Below are 16,028 nucleotides of genomic sequence, written 5' to 3' on the forward strand. Positions count from 1 at the left end.
TGCACCACAGCTGCTCACCTACACACCTGCTTACCTGCACACCTAAACACCTGCTCACCTACAAACCTCACCTGCAGCACACCTGCTCACCTACACCACACCTGCTCACCCATACACCTGCTCACCTGCATTACACCTGTTCACCTATACCATACCTCCTCACCTGCACCACACCTGCTCACCTGCACCACAGCTGCCCACCTACACACCTTCTCACCTACACCACACCTGCTCACCTGCATGCCTCACCTGCACCATTACCTGCTCACCTGCACACCTCCTCACCTGCACTACACCTGCTCACCTACACACCTGCTTACCTGCACCACACCTGCTCACCTACACCACAGTTGTTCACCTACACACCTCATCTGCACACCTGCTCACCCATACACAACTGCTCACCTACACCATAGCTGCTCACCTACACACCTGCTCACCTGTACACCTTCTCACCTGCATCGCACCTGCTCACCTACACCACAGCTGCTCACCTACACACCTTATGTGCAACACACCTGCTCACCTACACACCTACTCACCTGACCCATACACCTGCTCACCTGCACCACACCTGCTCACCTATACCACAGCTGCTCACCTACACACCTGCTCACCTACACACCTGCTCACCTGCACCCACCTGCTCACCTACACCACACCTCCTCACCTGTAAACACCTGCTCACCTGCACCACACCTCACCTGTACACACCTGGTCACTTGCACCCACCTGCTCACCTAACCACACCTGCTCACCTGTACATACCTGGTCACTTGCACCCTCTTGCTCACCTGCACCATCTGCTCACTTTCACGCTTCCTCACCTGCACACACCTGTACACACGTGGTCACTTGTACCCACCTGCCCACCTGTACACATCTGTATGCACCTGGTCACTTGCACACACCTGCTTACCTGCACCCACCTGCTGACACCTCCTCATCTGCACATACCTGCCCCACCTGCTGACCTGCATCACCTCCTCACCTGTATTACGTGTGCCATCTGCTCACCTGCCCATGCCTCCTCACCTGCACACACTTGCCCACTTGCATCCACCTGCTCACCTGCACCGTCTGCTGACCTGTCCATACCTCCTGACCTGCCCACGCCTCACCTGCACACACCTGCTCACCTGAACCATCTGCTCACCTGCCTATATCTCACCTGCCCATGCTTCACCTGTACACACCTGCACACTTGAATCCACCTGCTTACCTGCACCATCTAACCACCTGCACCATCTAATCACATGTACACATCTCCTCACCTGCACACATCTGCTCATTTGCATCCACCTACTCACTTGCATCATCTACTCACCTGCCCATGCCTCCTCACCTGCACACACCTGCTCATTTGCATCCACCTGCTCACCTGCACCATCTACTCACCTGCACCCACCTCCTCACCTGCATCCACCTCCTCACCTGCACACACCTCCTCACCTGCACATACCTCCTCACTTGCACACACCTCCTCACCTGCACACACCTCCTCACCTGCACATACCTGCTCACTTGCATCCACCTGCTCCCTTGCATGACTCCTCACCTGCACACAGCTACACATGCCTGTTCACTTAAGCAAACCTGCACATTTGAGGCAGAGTCAGACACCAATGCTGGGAGGTGAGGTGCATCCCCAGCTCACGGGGTGCTGAGGGGCAGAGCTGAGTTGCAAACAGGCCAGCCTGCCCCCAGAGCCCATGCTCCTTCCATGTTGTGGAGGCTGCATGTTAAACCTCAGGACCTGCAGGGTCTCACCTGACATTGGAGAGATGAAGCGTCTCTCCCTCGGCCTCTTTTATAAAAAACACCTTCAGGGCTGTGACTCCCAAAGCTGACGACAGACAGTGCCCCACCCTCACCCTCAGTGGGCCCAGCTCCTCTGTGGCTGTGTGGTGACCAGGTGGGCACGGGCAGGCTGGCCCCACTCACCTTGATCTCCACTTGGTGCCTCTCCTCGGCCTCTTCCATCTCCCGATCTTTGTTCCTGAGCTCAGCCTTCTTCTCCTCCAGCTGCCTCCGGGTGATCTCCCAGAAGGTGTGGATCTTGTCCCGCTCCAGCTGGAAGTAGTTGCGCTCCTCCCGCTCACGGTCCAGCTCCTCTCGGATACGGCCCACATGTTCCTCCACCTGGCCAGGTGCAGTGGGTCAGCTGAGCACTGGGCAAGGGCCTGTGCATAGCAGAGGGGCAGGTGGCCGGAGAAGGGCAAGGAACAAAGAGGGTGGACCCATTTTCACCTAAAATTAAACAGCTGAACATAAAAAGTTAAGATATAAAGCTAGGAAGCTCCAGAGACAGAATACATTCAACAAGTGGCAGAATTCTCTTCTATTTGGCCAATAAACATAAAATAACTATATCCTTTCATCCATTTCTGAGAATTTATACCTAAGAAATTTCTCGAAAGAAATATAAGAGCTTGTTGCTGAAAGATATTACCCACACCATTATTACAAGAGCAAAAATGTTAGAGGAAACAATCTGAGACCAATGTAAACAGGGAATGGGCTAGAGGTAGCGGCTCTCGCCTGCAATCCCAGCACTTTGGGAGGCTGAGGTGGAAGGATCCCTTGAGCCCAGGAGTTTAAGCCAGCTTGGGCAACATAGCAAGACCCCATCTCTGCAAAAAAAAAAAATTTTTTTTAATTAGCCAGATGTCATGGCACGCACCTGTAGTCTCGGTTACTGGGAAAGCTGAGGTGGGAGAGTCACTTAAGCCCAGGAGGTTGAGGCTGCAGTTAGTCATGATAAAGCCACTATACTCGAACCTGGTTGACAGACTGAGATTCTGTCTCAAAAAATAAACAGCCGGTGGCTCCCAGCATTTTGGGAGGCCAAAGCAGGAGGATCTTTTGAGCCTGAGAGTTGACCAGCCTAGGCAACATGGCAAAACCCCGTCTCTACAAAACAGAAAAATAAAAATTAGCCAGGAGTGGTGGCACGTGCCTATAATCACAGCAACTAGGAACACTTTGGGAGGATGGTCGCTTGAACCTGGGAGCTCGAGGCTGCAGTGAGCCGTGATCACACCACTGCACTCCGCCCTGGGTGACAGAGCAGGACCCTGTCTCTAAAACATAAATAAATGAATACTGCAATGGTTGAAAACTTAAGAGTATATCAACTGGGAGAAATATCACATCACCCAAAAAACAAATACGCAAATAAAGTAGCAGCATTTAAAAAAATTCATATAATGTTAAATGAAAAAAATATCACCTTTAAAGATACAACGTTAGGCCGGGCGCGGTGGCTCAAGCCTGTAATCCCAGCACTTTGGGAGGCCGAGGCGGGTGGATCACGAGGTCGAGAGATCGAGACCATCCCGGTAACATAGTGAAACCCCGTCTCTACTAAAAATACAAAAAATTAGCTGTGCATGGTGGCACGTGCCTGTAATCCCAGCTACTCGGGAGGCTGAGGCAGGAGAATTGCCTGAACCCAGGAGGCAGAGGTTGCGGTGAGCCGAGATCGCGCCATTGCACTCCAGCCTGGGTAACAAGAGCGAAACTGTCTCAAAAAAAAAAAAAAAAGATACAATGTTAAGCAAAAAATATACAAGACCAGCAGACTCCTAACCCTCAAGAGGATTCAACTGCAAATCTGCAAATCGGTTAAAAAAAATGTAGGACAGGCTTCCAGCTTTCTGGGGAGCTCATTTCCCTTAAGAATCAGTTATTTTTTGGGCACAGCCCCAGGCCCCTCCAGCCAGGCGTGTCCAGGTCACCTCCAGCCCTACCCTCTGCCTGGACCCTGAAGAAGTCTTCTTAGTCTGTGGCTCCGTGTGCCATGCGCAGTGCAAGACCCTGCCCAGTGGACTGTACAGCCACTGCCGTGCAAGGCCTGTCTCCACAGGGAGGGGAAGCAAACAGGGAGGCGGCAGCAGCTCACATGCTAGGACAAGACAACAATCCACTCTCCACCTAGCAGCTCCAGACACCTTTCCAGAACACAAACCTCACCCCATCACCCCTTCGCTCAGCCCCCGGCTTGAACTGCCCACACTTTCCCTGCATGTAAAACACGGCCGTTCTTTAGCACAGTTCAAGGACCTCTGCCCAGCTCCAACTTCAGGTCATATGACTCTTCTAGTCTCCTTCATATTTACTTTTTATCTTAATACTATCAAAAGAAGGTAACAATTATTACAATAACACATGAGCTGACACAGCACTCATGTCCTGTGTCAGAGGCTCATGGGGCAGTCATCCATCAGGGCAGAGGCTAGAGGCTGCACTGTACTCACCACAGCAAGCAGGTTTCAGGAGCCTCTTAGGTAAAATTGTAATTACATAATTATGTTCTGTAGCCCTTAACTGCATTAAAATGAAGAATGGACTTGAAATAATTCCTACAAAGAAACTATAGAAACATTACCTCCTCCTCAAAATAAGCATAGCCAAGAAGAAAAAGGCAGCCCTGATGGGACTTATATCAAAAACAATGAATGATCAATCAGGCTGAGATGTGATTTTAAGTAACTCATCTTTCTTTTAAAACCTTCCTTTTTGAGATAATGTTTAATTGTGAATAAAATAAAGGAGAATGCTACGTGTGTGTGCTATAATAAGTCTATACACAACAGTTGCAAAAAAGGGTAGATTGAAAGAGAATACTCAAAATTAAAAATAGCTTTTATTTTTTTATTTTTTTTATTTTTTTTTGAGACGGAGTTTCGCTCTTGTTACCCAGGCTGGAGTGCAATGGCGCGATCTCGGCTCACCGCAACCTCCGCCTCCTGGGTTCAGGCAATTCTCCTGCCTCAGCCTCCTGAGTAGCTGGAATTACAGGCACGCGCCACCATGCCCAGCTAATTTTTTGTATTTTTAGTAGAGACGGGGTTTCACCATGTTGACCAGGTTGGTCTCGATCTCTCGACCTTGTGATCCACCCGCCTCGGCCTCCCAAAGTGCTGGGATTACAGGCTTGAGCCACCGCGCCCGGCTAAAAATAGCTTTTAAATCAGAAAAACTTGTCCTTCCAAATTCCTACCGCCCTATTAAAACGTTCTATAATGGGCTCTACTGCCTTTTTGAAAACACATAGTCCACGTGAAAGCTTTGCAGCTGATGGGAATTACGGACCAGGCTGGGGTGCTCGTTCTGGCTTGCACAGAGGAGTAGATCCACATGGTGAGATGGACAAATGGTGCAGCCACGTGAGAGGTTCACACAAGAACCCTGCGTGGTGCCCACCCTGGGACTAGGCCACAGCCGGCTCTGCCCACCTGACCCTGTGTGGCGCCCGCCCACCCCAGGACTGGGCCACAGCCGACTCAGCCCACCTGACCCTGCGTGGCACCCACCCCGGGACTGGGCCACAGCCGACTCTGCCCACCTGACCCTGCATGGCGCCCACGCCACGACTGGGCCACAGCTGGCTCTGCCCACCTGACCCTGCATAGCACCCGCCCACCCAGGGACTAGGCCACAGCCGGCTCTGCCCACCTGACCCTGCATGGCACCTGCCCACCCCGGGACTGGGCCACAGCTGGCTCTGCCCACCTGACCCTGTGTGGCACCCGCCCACCCCGGGACTGGGCCACAGCCGGCTCTGCCCACCTGACCCTGCGTGGTGCCCACCCGGGGACTGGACCACAGCCCGCTCTGCCCACCTGACCCTGCATTGCACCCACCCCGGGACTGGGCCACAGCCAGCTCTGCTCACCTGCTCCTTGCTCATGTCCTCTGGGGCGAGTCCATCGACAACTGGAGTGCCTTTGGCTTTGCCTTTCTTCCCTTTCTTTTTGGGCGCCTTTGGAGATAATTGGGTAAGAGAGACTCTAACAGCTTCCCCCTCTTGATTGGCTCTGATTTGCTCACAGGGGCATTTGGCGGAGAAGGTTCTGGAACCTCTCTCCCTCCTGCTCACCTGGAGCACATCACTGCCCTGAGTGTTCCCACCCTCAACCACACACACATATCCTGTGGTTGCATTTGGAGAAGCACAAAGGAGAAACCTTCCTCTAAAGAAGAACATTCCTTTTAGAAAAGAGAGGGAATCCATTCTAAACCCACTGATTCCTTGGTCTGTGGTGGCCAGGCGCAGTGGCTCACATGTGTAATCCCAGCACTCTGGGAGGCCAAGGCAGGAGGATCACTTGAATCTAGAAGTTTAAGGCTACAGTGAGCTATGGCTGCATCACTGCACTTCAGCCTGGGCAGCAGACTAAGACCCTCTCTCCAAAAACTACGACAGGGGAACCCATTCCAAACCCACTCACCCCTTAGTAATAGTAAACACCTCTGCTGTGGATGCAAAATGTACTTGGGCTCCACAGGGAAGAACCCCAATACCACACTGCCAAATGTTACCACATTGGCTGCAATGCTTAGAAACCACCATGGAAAGACGTCCAGGAAGCCATTCAGTAAGTATAGGGAGAAAGGCCTCCATAACCATAACCAGCTGTGACAACCAGAGGTTTCCTTTCTTCCAAATAGAAAATTCCTGGCCGGGCGCGGTGGCTCAAGCCTGTAATCCCAGCACTTTGGGAGGCTAAGGCGGGTGGATCACGAGGTCGAGAGATCGAGACCATCCTGGTCAACATGGTGAAACCCCGTCTCTACTAAAAATACGAAAAACTAGCTGGGCATGGTGGCGCGTGCCTGTAATCCCAGCTACTCAGGAGGCTGAGACAGGAGAATTGCCTGAGCCCAGGAGGCGGAGGTTGCAGTGAGCCGAGGTCGCGCCATTGCACTCCAGCCTGGGTAACAAGAGCGAAACTCCGTCTCAAAAAAAAAAAAACAAAAAAAAAAAAAAAAAAAAAAAAAAGAAAATTCCTTCAGAGAAGCCTGGTCAACAAAGCTTGGGCAGAAAGCACCCACCGTGAGTGCTCCATAAATGGGTTGCCAGACAGAACTGCACATGGCGTTGTGTGCGGTTTTAGCAACTTTGACAAGGTTGGGAGAGAGAACTTTCTTTTTTTTTTTTTTTTGAGACGGAGTTTCGCTCTTGTTACCCAGGCTGGAGTGCAATGGCGCGATCTCGGCTCACCGCAACCTCCGCCTCCTGGGTTCAGGCAATTCTCCTGCCTCAGCCTCCTGAGTAGCTGGGATTACAGGCACGCACCATCATGCCCAGCTAATTTTTTGTATTTTTAGTAGAGACGGGGTTTCACCATGTTGAACAGGATGGTCTCGATATCTCGACCTCGTGATCCACCCGCCTCGGCCTCCCAAAGTGCTGGGATTACAGGCTTGAGCCACCGCGCCTGGCTGGGAGAGAGAACTTTCTAACCCCACTCCCTTGTGAAAGTTGCTGAAACCAAGCATGACACCACGAGCAGTTCTGTCTGGTCACTCACTCACAGAACACTCAGCAGATACCGAATTTCCACAGCCTATCCTCCGTCACCCACTCACAGAACACTCAGCAGACACCGAATTTCCACAGCCATCCTCGGTCACCCACTCACAGAACACAGCAGATACCGAATTTCCACAGCCTATCCTCGGTCACCCACTCACAGAACGCTCAGCAGACACTGAATTTCCACAGCCTATCCTCGGTCACCCACTCACAGAACACTCAGCAGATACCGAATTTCCACAGCCTATCCTTCTGACTTTGCCACTCCCAGTGGTCTTCAGCCTATGCTTTTCTGTATCTACATGTCTTGGTAACCCGTTTTGAGCACAAGATCTTGTTCCATCACCCAAGCTGGAGTGCAGTGGTGTGATTACAGCTCACTGCAGCCTCCAAATGCCGGGCTCAAATGAATACTCCCACCTCAGTCTCCCCGGTAGCTGGGACTAGGTAAGTGCATTGCCTCTGCGCCCAGCTGTGGTACATTTTTATAATTACAAATTTCATGTGGAAATTTTATTTATGTTTTCAAAACATTAAAATCTAAATCCATTTATCCTTTTTTTTTTTTTTTTTTTGAGATGGAGCCTCCCTCTGTCACCCAGGCTGGAGTGCAATGGCACCATCCTGGCTCACTGCAACCTTTGACTCCTCAGTTCAAGCGATTATCCTGCCTCAGCCTCCCCAGGTAGCTGAGCCTACAGGCACCTGCAACCACACCTAGCTAATTTTATTTGTATTTTTAGTAGAGACAAGGTTTCACCATGTTGACCAGGCTGGTCTCAAACTCTTGATCTCAGGTGATCCACCCGCCTAGGCCTCCCAAAGTGTTAGGATTACAGGCGTGAGCCACCATGCCCAGCCCATTTATTTTAATTTATGTTTCATTTAGTCCTGAGTGAAAATATTATGAGGAGCTGAGATATGTCCAGCCTGGGTGACAGAGTGAGACTCTGCCTCAAAAAAAAAAAAAGAAAAAAAATATTATGTGGAAATGTTAGAAAACACTGATGAGAAGAAAAAAGAAATATTACCCATATTCCTTGGTCCCAAGGATCCAACAGACCATGAACCATATTCTCACAAGCTAGTGTAAACAGAAGTAGTTTAGCCGGGCATGGTGGCTCACACCTATAATCCCAAAACTTTGGGAGGCTAAGGCAGGTGGATCACGTAAGGTCAGAAGTTCAAGACCAGCCTGGCCAACATAGTGAAACTCTATCTCTACTAAAAATACACAAAATTAGCTTGGCATGATAATGGGCAACTGTAATCCCAGCTACTATGGAGGCTGAAGCAGGAGAACCACTAGAACCTGGGAGACGCAGGTTGCAGTGAGCCAAGATCACGCTACTGCACTCCGGCCTAGGCAACAAGAGTGAATCTCCGTCTCAAAAAAATTAAATGAATGAATGAATGAATAAATAAAGTAGTTTGGTAGTTTTTTGTTGTTTTGTTGTTGTTGTTTCTTAGAGTCTCACTCTGTCACTCAGGCTGGAGTGCAGTGGCACAATTTCAGCTCATTGCAACTTCCACCTCCCAGGTTCAAGCGATTCTCCTGCCTGAGCCTCCCAAGTAGCTGGGATTACATGTGCTCAGCTAATTTTTACAATTTCAGTAGAGACAAGGTTTCACTATGTTGGCCAGGCTGGTCTCGAGCTCCTGACCTCAAGAGATCTGCCCACCTCAGACTTCTAAAGTGCTAGGTTTACAGCCGTGAGCCACTGAGCCCACGCTTTTTTTTTTTCTTTTTTCCTAGAGACAGAGTCTTACTCTGTCACCGAGGCATCTCACTGAGTGCAGTGACACCATCTCAGCTCACTGCAACCTCCGCCTCCTGGGTTCAACCGATTGTCCTGCCTCAGCCTCCTCAATAACTGGGACTACATGCACGTGCCAACATGCCCAGCTATTTTTTGTGTTTTTAGTAAAGACTGGATTTCATCATGTTGGCCAGGATGGCCTTGATCTCCTGACCTCATGATCCGCCCACCTCAGCCTCCCAAAGTGGTGGGATTAAAGGTGTGAGCCACTGCGCCTGGCCTCCCAGCCTAGTTTCCTAGTTTATTTTCCAGTTGGTTTTCAGAAGACCCTTCCTGGTTCAGAAAACCCATCCACTTAGATCTTAATATTTAACGTACTGCTCTCTCTACTCCCTCCACTCCAAGAAGGCCACCTCATCAAAAAGCCCTAAAAGCCAGGAAGGAAAGTTCAGTATCACTGAGCATCTGGGACATTCACAGACAGCTGCAGGAACTTGGTTGGGCTATGAGAGCTTTCCTCCCCCAACAGCTGAAACCCACCCTGCCACACTTGCCCAGAAATGGAGTTACTGACAACTCTTGTATCATAAAGGGAGAGCCCTTTACAGGAAAAAGACATAGATGGAGCTGATGAGGCCAAGAGCTCTGCCTTGCTCTTCCCGGTACGCTGCCTGACTCCTGCCAGGCTTTCCAAGGGAGCAGTGGTTCCTGTATCCCGAGGAACTGAGCAGTCCACGGGCAATGGGCACGTCCTGGCCTCCTTGGTGGAGAGGGACCTCGAGCCACTCTGGTGTGCCCCAGGCTCTCCATCCCGGAACCCAAAGGTCCCAGGGCATTCGCTGCCTCCGACTCGATTCCCGGGGTACCCCGGTGCGCTGCAAAGCCCCTGTGAGGTGCAACCCTGGGTCCCGGGGAGCCAACAGGGCGAGTCTCCACCCCAGGACGGAAGCCCCCCTGACGCTCGTCCACTCTCCCGGGCACCGGGCACCGCGCGCCGCGGACCCTGGGCGTTCTACGACCAGCCCTGGTCTCAGCTCCTAGTGCAGGCAGGGCCCGGGGCCGGGAGCAGCTTGAGTTTGCCCCACGGGGTCCCCCATTTCAGAATCCCCGCACTCCGGGCCTCCTCTTCCGGGGTCTCTGTGCACCCAGGTCTCCCTGCCCCGAGCCCTCCGGGCCCCTGGCGAGGACCTCAGCCCGCCTCCCGCCCTTGCTCACCATGACGCCAGCGGACAAGCCCAGCCGCTACCCGAGTCCAAAGCGCCAGTTCCGCAGAAGCCGCGCCGTTTCCCGGCAACCGTTGGGCGATGCCGCGGTAAGTCACAAGATCTCGCGAGACTCCGCCCGGCGGCAGCCAAAGGAGGGCGTGGGTCCCTAGAGACGGGCGTGCGTCCCTAGAGACGGGCGTCAGGAGGAGCCATTAGGGATCTTCCCAAAGGTTGGGAAGATCCCGCTGGCGGCACGGAAGCCTTTCGCTGCAGGACGCGTTCTGGTTTTTTTGCGGGAACCTCAGCTCCAAGAGGGAGGACCGTTCACTTCTATCCTTCAGCTCCCAGTACGGCTCCCGGCAGGTGCTCAGTGGCTGAATGAGCGAATGAAGGACCTGTGAATGAATGATCCATCTGCCACCCAAAGCTCGGGGACGTCACCCACATGAGATTCAAACCTGGGCAGAGACTCTACCCCCGGGACTCACCGCCCCCGCCCACCTTGAGGGGACCTCCCAGCTGCCTCGTTGGCGGGTTTAGGCACACTCAAAACACAGGAATAGGAAAGAAAAACCAGGAAGTATCCCCTTCACAAAAATAAACTGCTCTTCTCCAGTCCTCAGGGATGATGAGAAACCGGAGGCTTCCAGACAGGCCCTGCAGAAAACAGCTGCCACTTCCTTTTCTAGCAAGTCTCTCTTCTGAAAACTACTGGCCATTTTAGTTTCTAAAGTGAATTTCCCGTCCCTGAAACCACCCTGTTTCCTGCATACAACCATCTATGTCACCCAGAAGGCTGTCATAAGCAGATACTTCTTTTTCTTTTTTTTCGGACAAGGAGTCTCACTCTGTTGCCCAAGCTGGAGTGCAGTGGCATAATCTCGGTTCACTGCAACCTCCATGTCCTGGGTTCAAGCAATTCTGCCTCAGCCTCCCGAGTAGCTGGGACTACGGGTTCATGTCACCACTCCTGGCTAATTTTTGTATTTTTAGTAGAAATGGGATTTCACCATGTTGGCTAGGATGGTCTCGATCTCTTGACCTCATTATCCACGTGCCTTGGCCTCCCAAAGTGCTGGGATTACAGGCGCGAGCCAATTTTTTTTAGACAAGATCTCCTTCTGTCTCCTAGGCTGTGATCACAACTCACTGCATCCTCAACCTCCTGGCCTCAAGCAATCCTCCCACTTCGGCCTCCTGAGAAGCTGGGACTACAGGTGTGAGACACCACACCCGGCTTTTTAAAAAAAACATTTTTATAGAGACGGGGTCTTACTTTGTTGACCAGACTGGTCTCTAACTCCTGGCCTCAAGCAATCCTCCTGCCTTGGCCTCCGAAAGTGCGGGGAGCACAACGTGAGCCCCCCACCTGGCCCTAAGCTCTCAACCTTAACATCTTCTTAAAAAGTGGTCATCCTGGCCAGCTCGGTGGCTCATGCCTGTAATCCCAGCACTTTGGGAGGCCGAGGCAGGTGGATCACCTGAGGTCAGGAGTTCAAGACCAGCCTGGCCAACATGGAGAAACCCCATCTCTACTAAAAATACAAAAATTAGCCCGGTGAGGTGGTGCATGCCTGTAATCCCAGCTACTTGGGAGGCTGAAGCAGGAGAATCCTTGAACCCAGGAGGCAGGGGTTGCCGTGAGCCAAGATTGTGCCATTGCACTTCAGCCTAGGCAACAAGAGTGAAACTCCGTCTCAAAAAAAAAAAAAAAAGTAGTCATCTACTTGGGAGGTTGAGGTGGGAGGATCGTTGGAGCCCTGGAGGTAGAGGCTGCAGTGAGATCACACCACTGCACTCCAGCCTAGATAACAGAGTGAGACCCCAGACCCTGTCACAAAAAAAAAAGGGGGGAGGGCGGGAGTTCTTGCAGCAGCTCTTGTTCTCCTGTGTGGATGAAGATTCCAGAATCTATGCTCATAGAAAGTTGTGCTGAGGGCAAAGTGTGAGAAATGAAAGAAGGCTTGGTGGACTTAGGTCCAGCTCAGGGAGGAAGCTGCCACATGAGCTGGGCTTGCTCAGGCCTCAGGCACCCACACAGTGGTGAGAATCTGAGAATCACTGTGATGAGAGGCTTCCTGTTTGCCAACCCAAGAACGGATGGTTCTTGGAGAGGAGCAGCCAGTTGGAAGAACTGCACTGGCTCAGCCTGCACAAAGCTGTGATTTATTTATAGTAAGCAGCCCTGAGGCCTTTGTGAGGTCTGGCGGGTCACTGTGCCTGGGCAAGCAGGAGCCAGCATCACCGTGCCAGACTCCTTTGGCCTGATAGACGCCTCCTCCCCCAGGCATAGGGTGGGAGGGGTCTCCCAGGGGAAGCTTGGCAGGTCAGACAGTGCCGCTGGAGAGCACAGTGGGGTGATTATTATTATTTAACACTTACTTCACAAGCCCAATATGCTAGCTGCTTCATGCTGATTGGCTTTTTGCTTTAGAAATCTGGCTAAGAGTCCTGAATTAAATAGCTGTATTAACAATAATTCCTTTCAACAAAAAGGGCAAGAATAGGAGGGTTAGCTCAGGATAGCCTAGACAGGGTATGCATTTGTCACAAGGGAAGAGCACAGCTTGGTCTATCAGTGTGGATTGCAGAGATGAATCATTTAGGGAGCCCTGACTGCTGGCTCCCGGGGCTCCCGACAAGGCTCACTGCAACCTGTCCTTTTCATACTGAACTTGAGTTCAGATGTTTGGAAAAAAGCCTTTTCTTCATATACGTGGCTTAAGATACTTTCATTCAGCGTCAAGCTGTGCAGCTCAGAAACCCAGATAAATGGCATCTGAGTTTCCTGCAAAATCCCAGAGCAAGTTTTAATACAAACCAACTGCCCTCCATCTCATTTCTGATGCTTCCTGCCACCACTACCCACCAAGTAAACCGCCTCCAGCCACTGCGTCAACTCAGTGAAGGCCTGGAGGTTAGGATAACAAGAGTGTTTATGAAGACTAGACTTTTTTTTTTGAAACATGCCATCATAGTCACTGCAGCCTTGGACTCCTGGGCTCAAGCGATCCTCCCACCTCTGCCTCCAACCCACTCTACCTGGCTAATATTCTTACTTTTATTTTTTGAAGAGATGGTGTCTTGCTTTGTTGCCCAGGCTGGTCTCAAACTCCTGGGCTCAAGCTGTCTTCCCACCTTAGCCTCCCAAAGTGCTGGGATTACAGGCATGAGTCACTGCACCAGCAAATGGACTTTCTTTTAGAGATAAATATTGAAGTATTTACAAATGCAATGATCTAATATGTATACAGTTTGCTTCAAAATGACCCAGCAGTGGAGGGAAGTGAATGTGGACAGGCCATGACTTGGTGATTGTTGACTCAGGGTGATATGTACATGTGGGTGAGTTGTGACATTCTCTCTACTTTTGTGTTTGCTAATGTTATTAATAAAAAGTTAAAGATAAACAGACACTGTCCTCTGGAGTCTTATTACCAGCAGGGCAGTCTTTGATGAGACACCCTCTGTATCATTGATTCATCTCTCAAATGGGAATCATTCATACACAGTAATTACTGTTACAGTTACCACAGCTGCGTAACAACCCTAAAACACAGTAGCTTAGAACAATGACGGCATTTGTTTTGCTCATGAATCTGCAACTTGGCCATGACAAGGTAGGGATAGCTTGCCTCAGCCCCACTGACCGCCCCCTCCCCAGGAAAGCTCAAAGGCAGGGTCTGGAACCTTGAGGGCTTACTTACGTAGGCAGCTGAGGCCAGCTGTTGGCAGAGGGCTCAGTAGGAACGCCAGCAGCAACACACACAGGGGTCTCCCGTGTGGCCTGGGCTTCCTCACAATATGGAGGAAGTTCTAGTTCCAAGAGGGGCCTTTCCAGAGAGCAGGACGCTGCTCAAGATGCAGCCTTGAAAGTCACATGACATCGCTTCTGCCGCCCTCTATTGGCCAGAGCAGTCCCAAGCCCCAATCATGGTTATGGAGAAGCAGCACAGATAGGGAGTGTCTTCAAGGGAACAGAAGGTTCTGAAGACACAAGGGATCAGAACTACTGCTGTGGCCATTTTGAGAAAACACAACCTGCCACCCCAAACAACTCTGGGTGGTCCACGCCCATCCCTGTCCCCACTTCCCAGGGCAGCCCACACCCCACAGCTGCACTCCCTGAGAGGCGAGACTCCACACCCTCAGGGTGGCCTGGAGGCCAGTGGGTCATGAAATCATTTCAGAGGCTTTTAAGCAGCAGTTCTGCTTTTTGTCTTGTAAACTAAAGAAACTTGGAAACTATGAGCCTGCCCTGCTGACTTCCAGGCTGGAAGGCACGCTGTACCCCCCTAACTGGAGTTGGGCAGGAGTCAGTCTGGGCAGGGCAGCAGGGCAAAGGGTCTGATTGGCTGGTGGAAGCTCAATGCATCACTGGCGTCTGAGCCTCAGCCCCTCCTGCAGTCTGGGCCGCTCAAGTCCATCTGTCAAGTTCAGCACCTTTCCACTCCCAAACTTCCTGACACTTGGGTTTGGTTTGTTTTGATTAAAGTGTGGAGACTTAAATTAATTCTTTTGCCCCCACTAGGGTTGTGAAACTATCTCCACTATATCAGGGTACACCAAAAACATAGACCCCTTCTCTTATAACTGAGACTCTCCCCCATCCCCATGCTACACTGGGTTTTGTAATCCACTCAAGATAACTAACTACCCCAAATGGTAGATGGACAATGGGGCGAACCTGGGGTCTCAGAATATATACGTGTGGATAGGACATGGGAAACATCTTTCCCACTCATACTGGGACTCATGTTTGGCCCCTGCCTCCTAAACCAACTGCTCAGGTTCATAAAATCTAGGGTAGACTCTGTAAAATTAATGATATTAAGGTCTCAATATGTTCCCTTAGAGCCGACAAAAAATACTAACCTGTTGTAGGAATCAATGATTTAATTTCTGTAAATAAAACAAGGGGAGAATGTGACATGGTAAAGGCCCCATAAAACTGCATACTTCAACCATACCTCGGCTTTCTGTTGAAACTGTAACCCTGATGTGACAGGCAAGCAGTCCAAACCCATGCCATCCTGGCCCCTTCAACTTGTAATAAGTAATTAAGGACTGTAATTTCCGTCCTACCCATGCAACGTGTAAACTAATGCTTATCTTGACTTCTGTGAACCACTTAAGTAACAATCAGAATGTCCAAAGTCCCCTGGCCCTCGGAATGTCTGGAGCCCCTCACCCTCATCTCCGCCCAGGAGGTGATTTACAGAATCCACTAGCCCTCAGAACATCTGAAGCCCCTCACCCCCGCCCCTACCCTTCACCCTCACTCCCGAGGTGGTTTTACGGGTATAAAAGGTCTTGACACCCTCCTTTCGGAGCCACGGGTTGAAGAGATGTGAGTCCTCCGTGGCCGCCGGCAATAAAGACCTTGCAATTTGGCACACTTCTGTCTTGGTGTTGACTTTACATGCGCGGGCCAGCACAACAAAAGTGCAGAGCACGGGCTTACAGAGGTACCCTCCCAGCGCCCGGCTGTGCGTCCTCGGGCAGGTTACCTACCGTGTCTGTGCTTAGCTCCTTAGCCTGAAAGGAGACCTCCTTCTTACGGTCACTGGGAGAAGCGATGGGACACCCATCACGCGACGAGGCGCAGAGCTTGGTGCTTGCGGGTGTGCTCCAAGAGGCAGCCCCGCGCTTGCTGGCTGATGGGTTTCATCCGAGCTGCCCTGGCGCTCCCTGCAGCCCGGGCCAGCCGTCCTACCCCGGCCTCCCACTCCCACCCGC

The 16,028-nt window shown here is 51.4% G+C and overlaps 1 protein-coding gene across 7 annotated transcripts in view; it reads right to left on the bottom strand.

Annotated features, from left to right (window-relative positions):
* DRC4 (dynein regulatory complex subunit 4) overlaps nt 1–16,028 on the bottom strand; it is a 32,118-nt gene that overhangs the window by 15,799 nt on the left and 291 nt on the right. The window contains exons 2-5 of one of the 7 annotated variants that reach the window (XM_074405127.1): nt 15,165–15,191; nt 10,300–14,276; nt 5,681–5,767; nt 1,945–2,142 (exon numbers count right to left, since the gene is read on the bottom strand). In XM_074405127.1, the coding sequence (XP_074261228.1) occupies nt 1,945–2,142; nt 5,681–5,767; nt 10,300–10,302 (288 nt within the window). In that variant the 5' untranslated portion in view covers nt 10,303–14,276; nt 15,165–15,191. Of the gene's footprint in view, nt 1–1,944; nt 2,265–2,683; nt 2,914–5,680; nt 5,768–10,299; nt 16,015–16,028 lie in introns of those variants that run through there. The other 6 variants (XM_074405125.1, XM_039463941.2, XM_039463940.2 and 3 more) reach the window with 6 other exon arrangements.

The sequence above is a fragment of the Saimiri boliviensis genome, chromosome 1, assembly GCF_048565385.1.
Source record: "Saimiri boliviensis isolate mSaiBol1 chromosome 1, mSaiBol1.pri, whole genome shotgun sequence".
NCBI classification, from domain to species: domain Eukaryota; kingdom Metazoa; phylum Chordata; class Mammalia; order Primates; family Cebidae; genus Saimiri; species Saimiri boliviensis.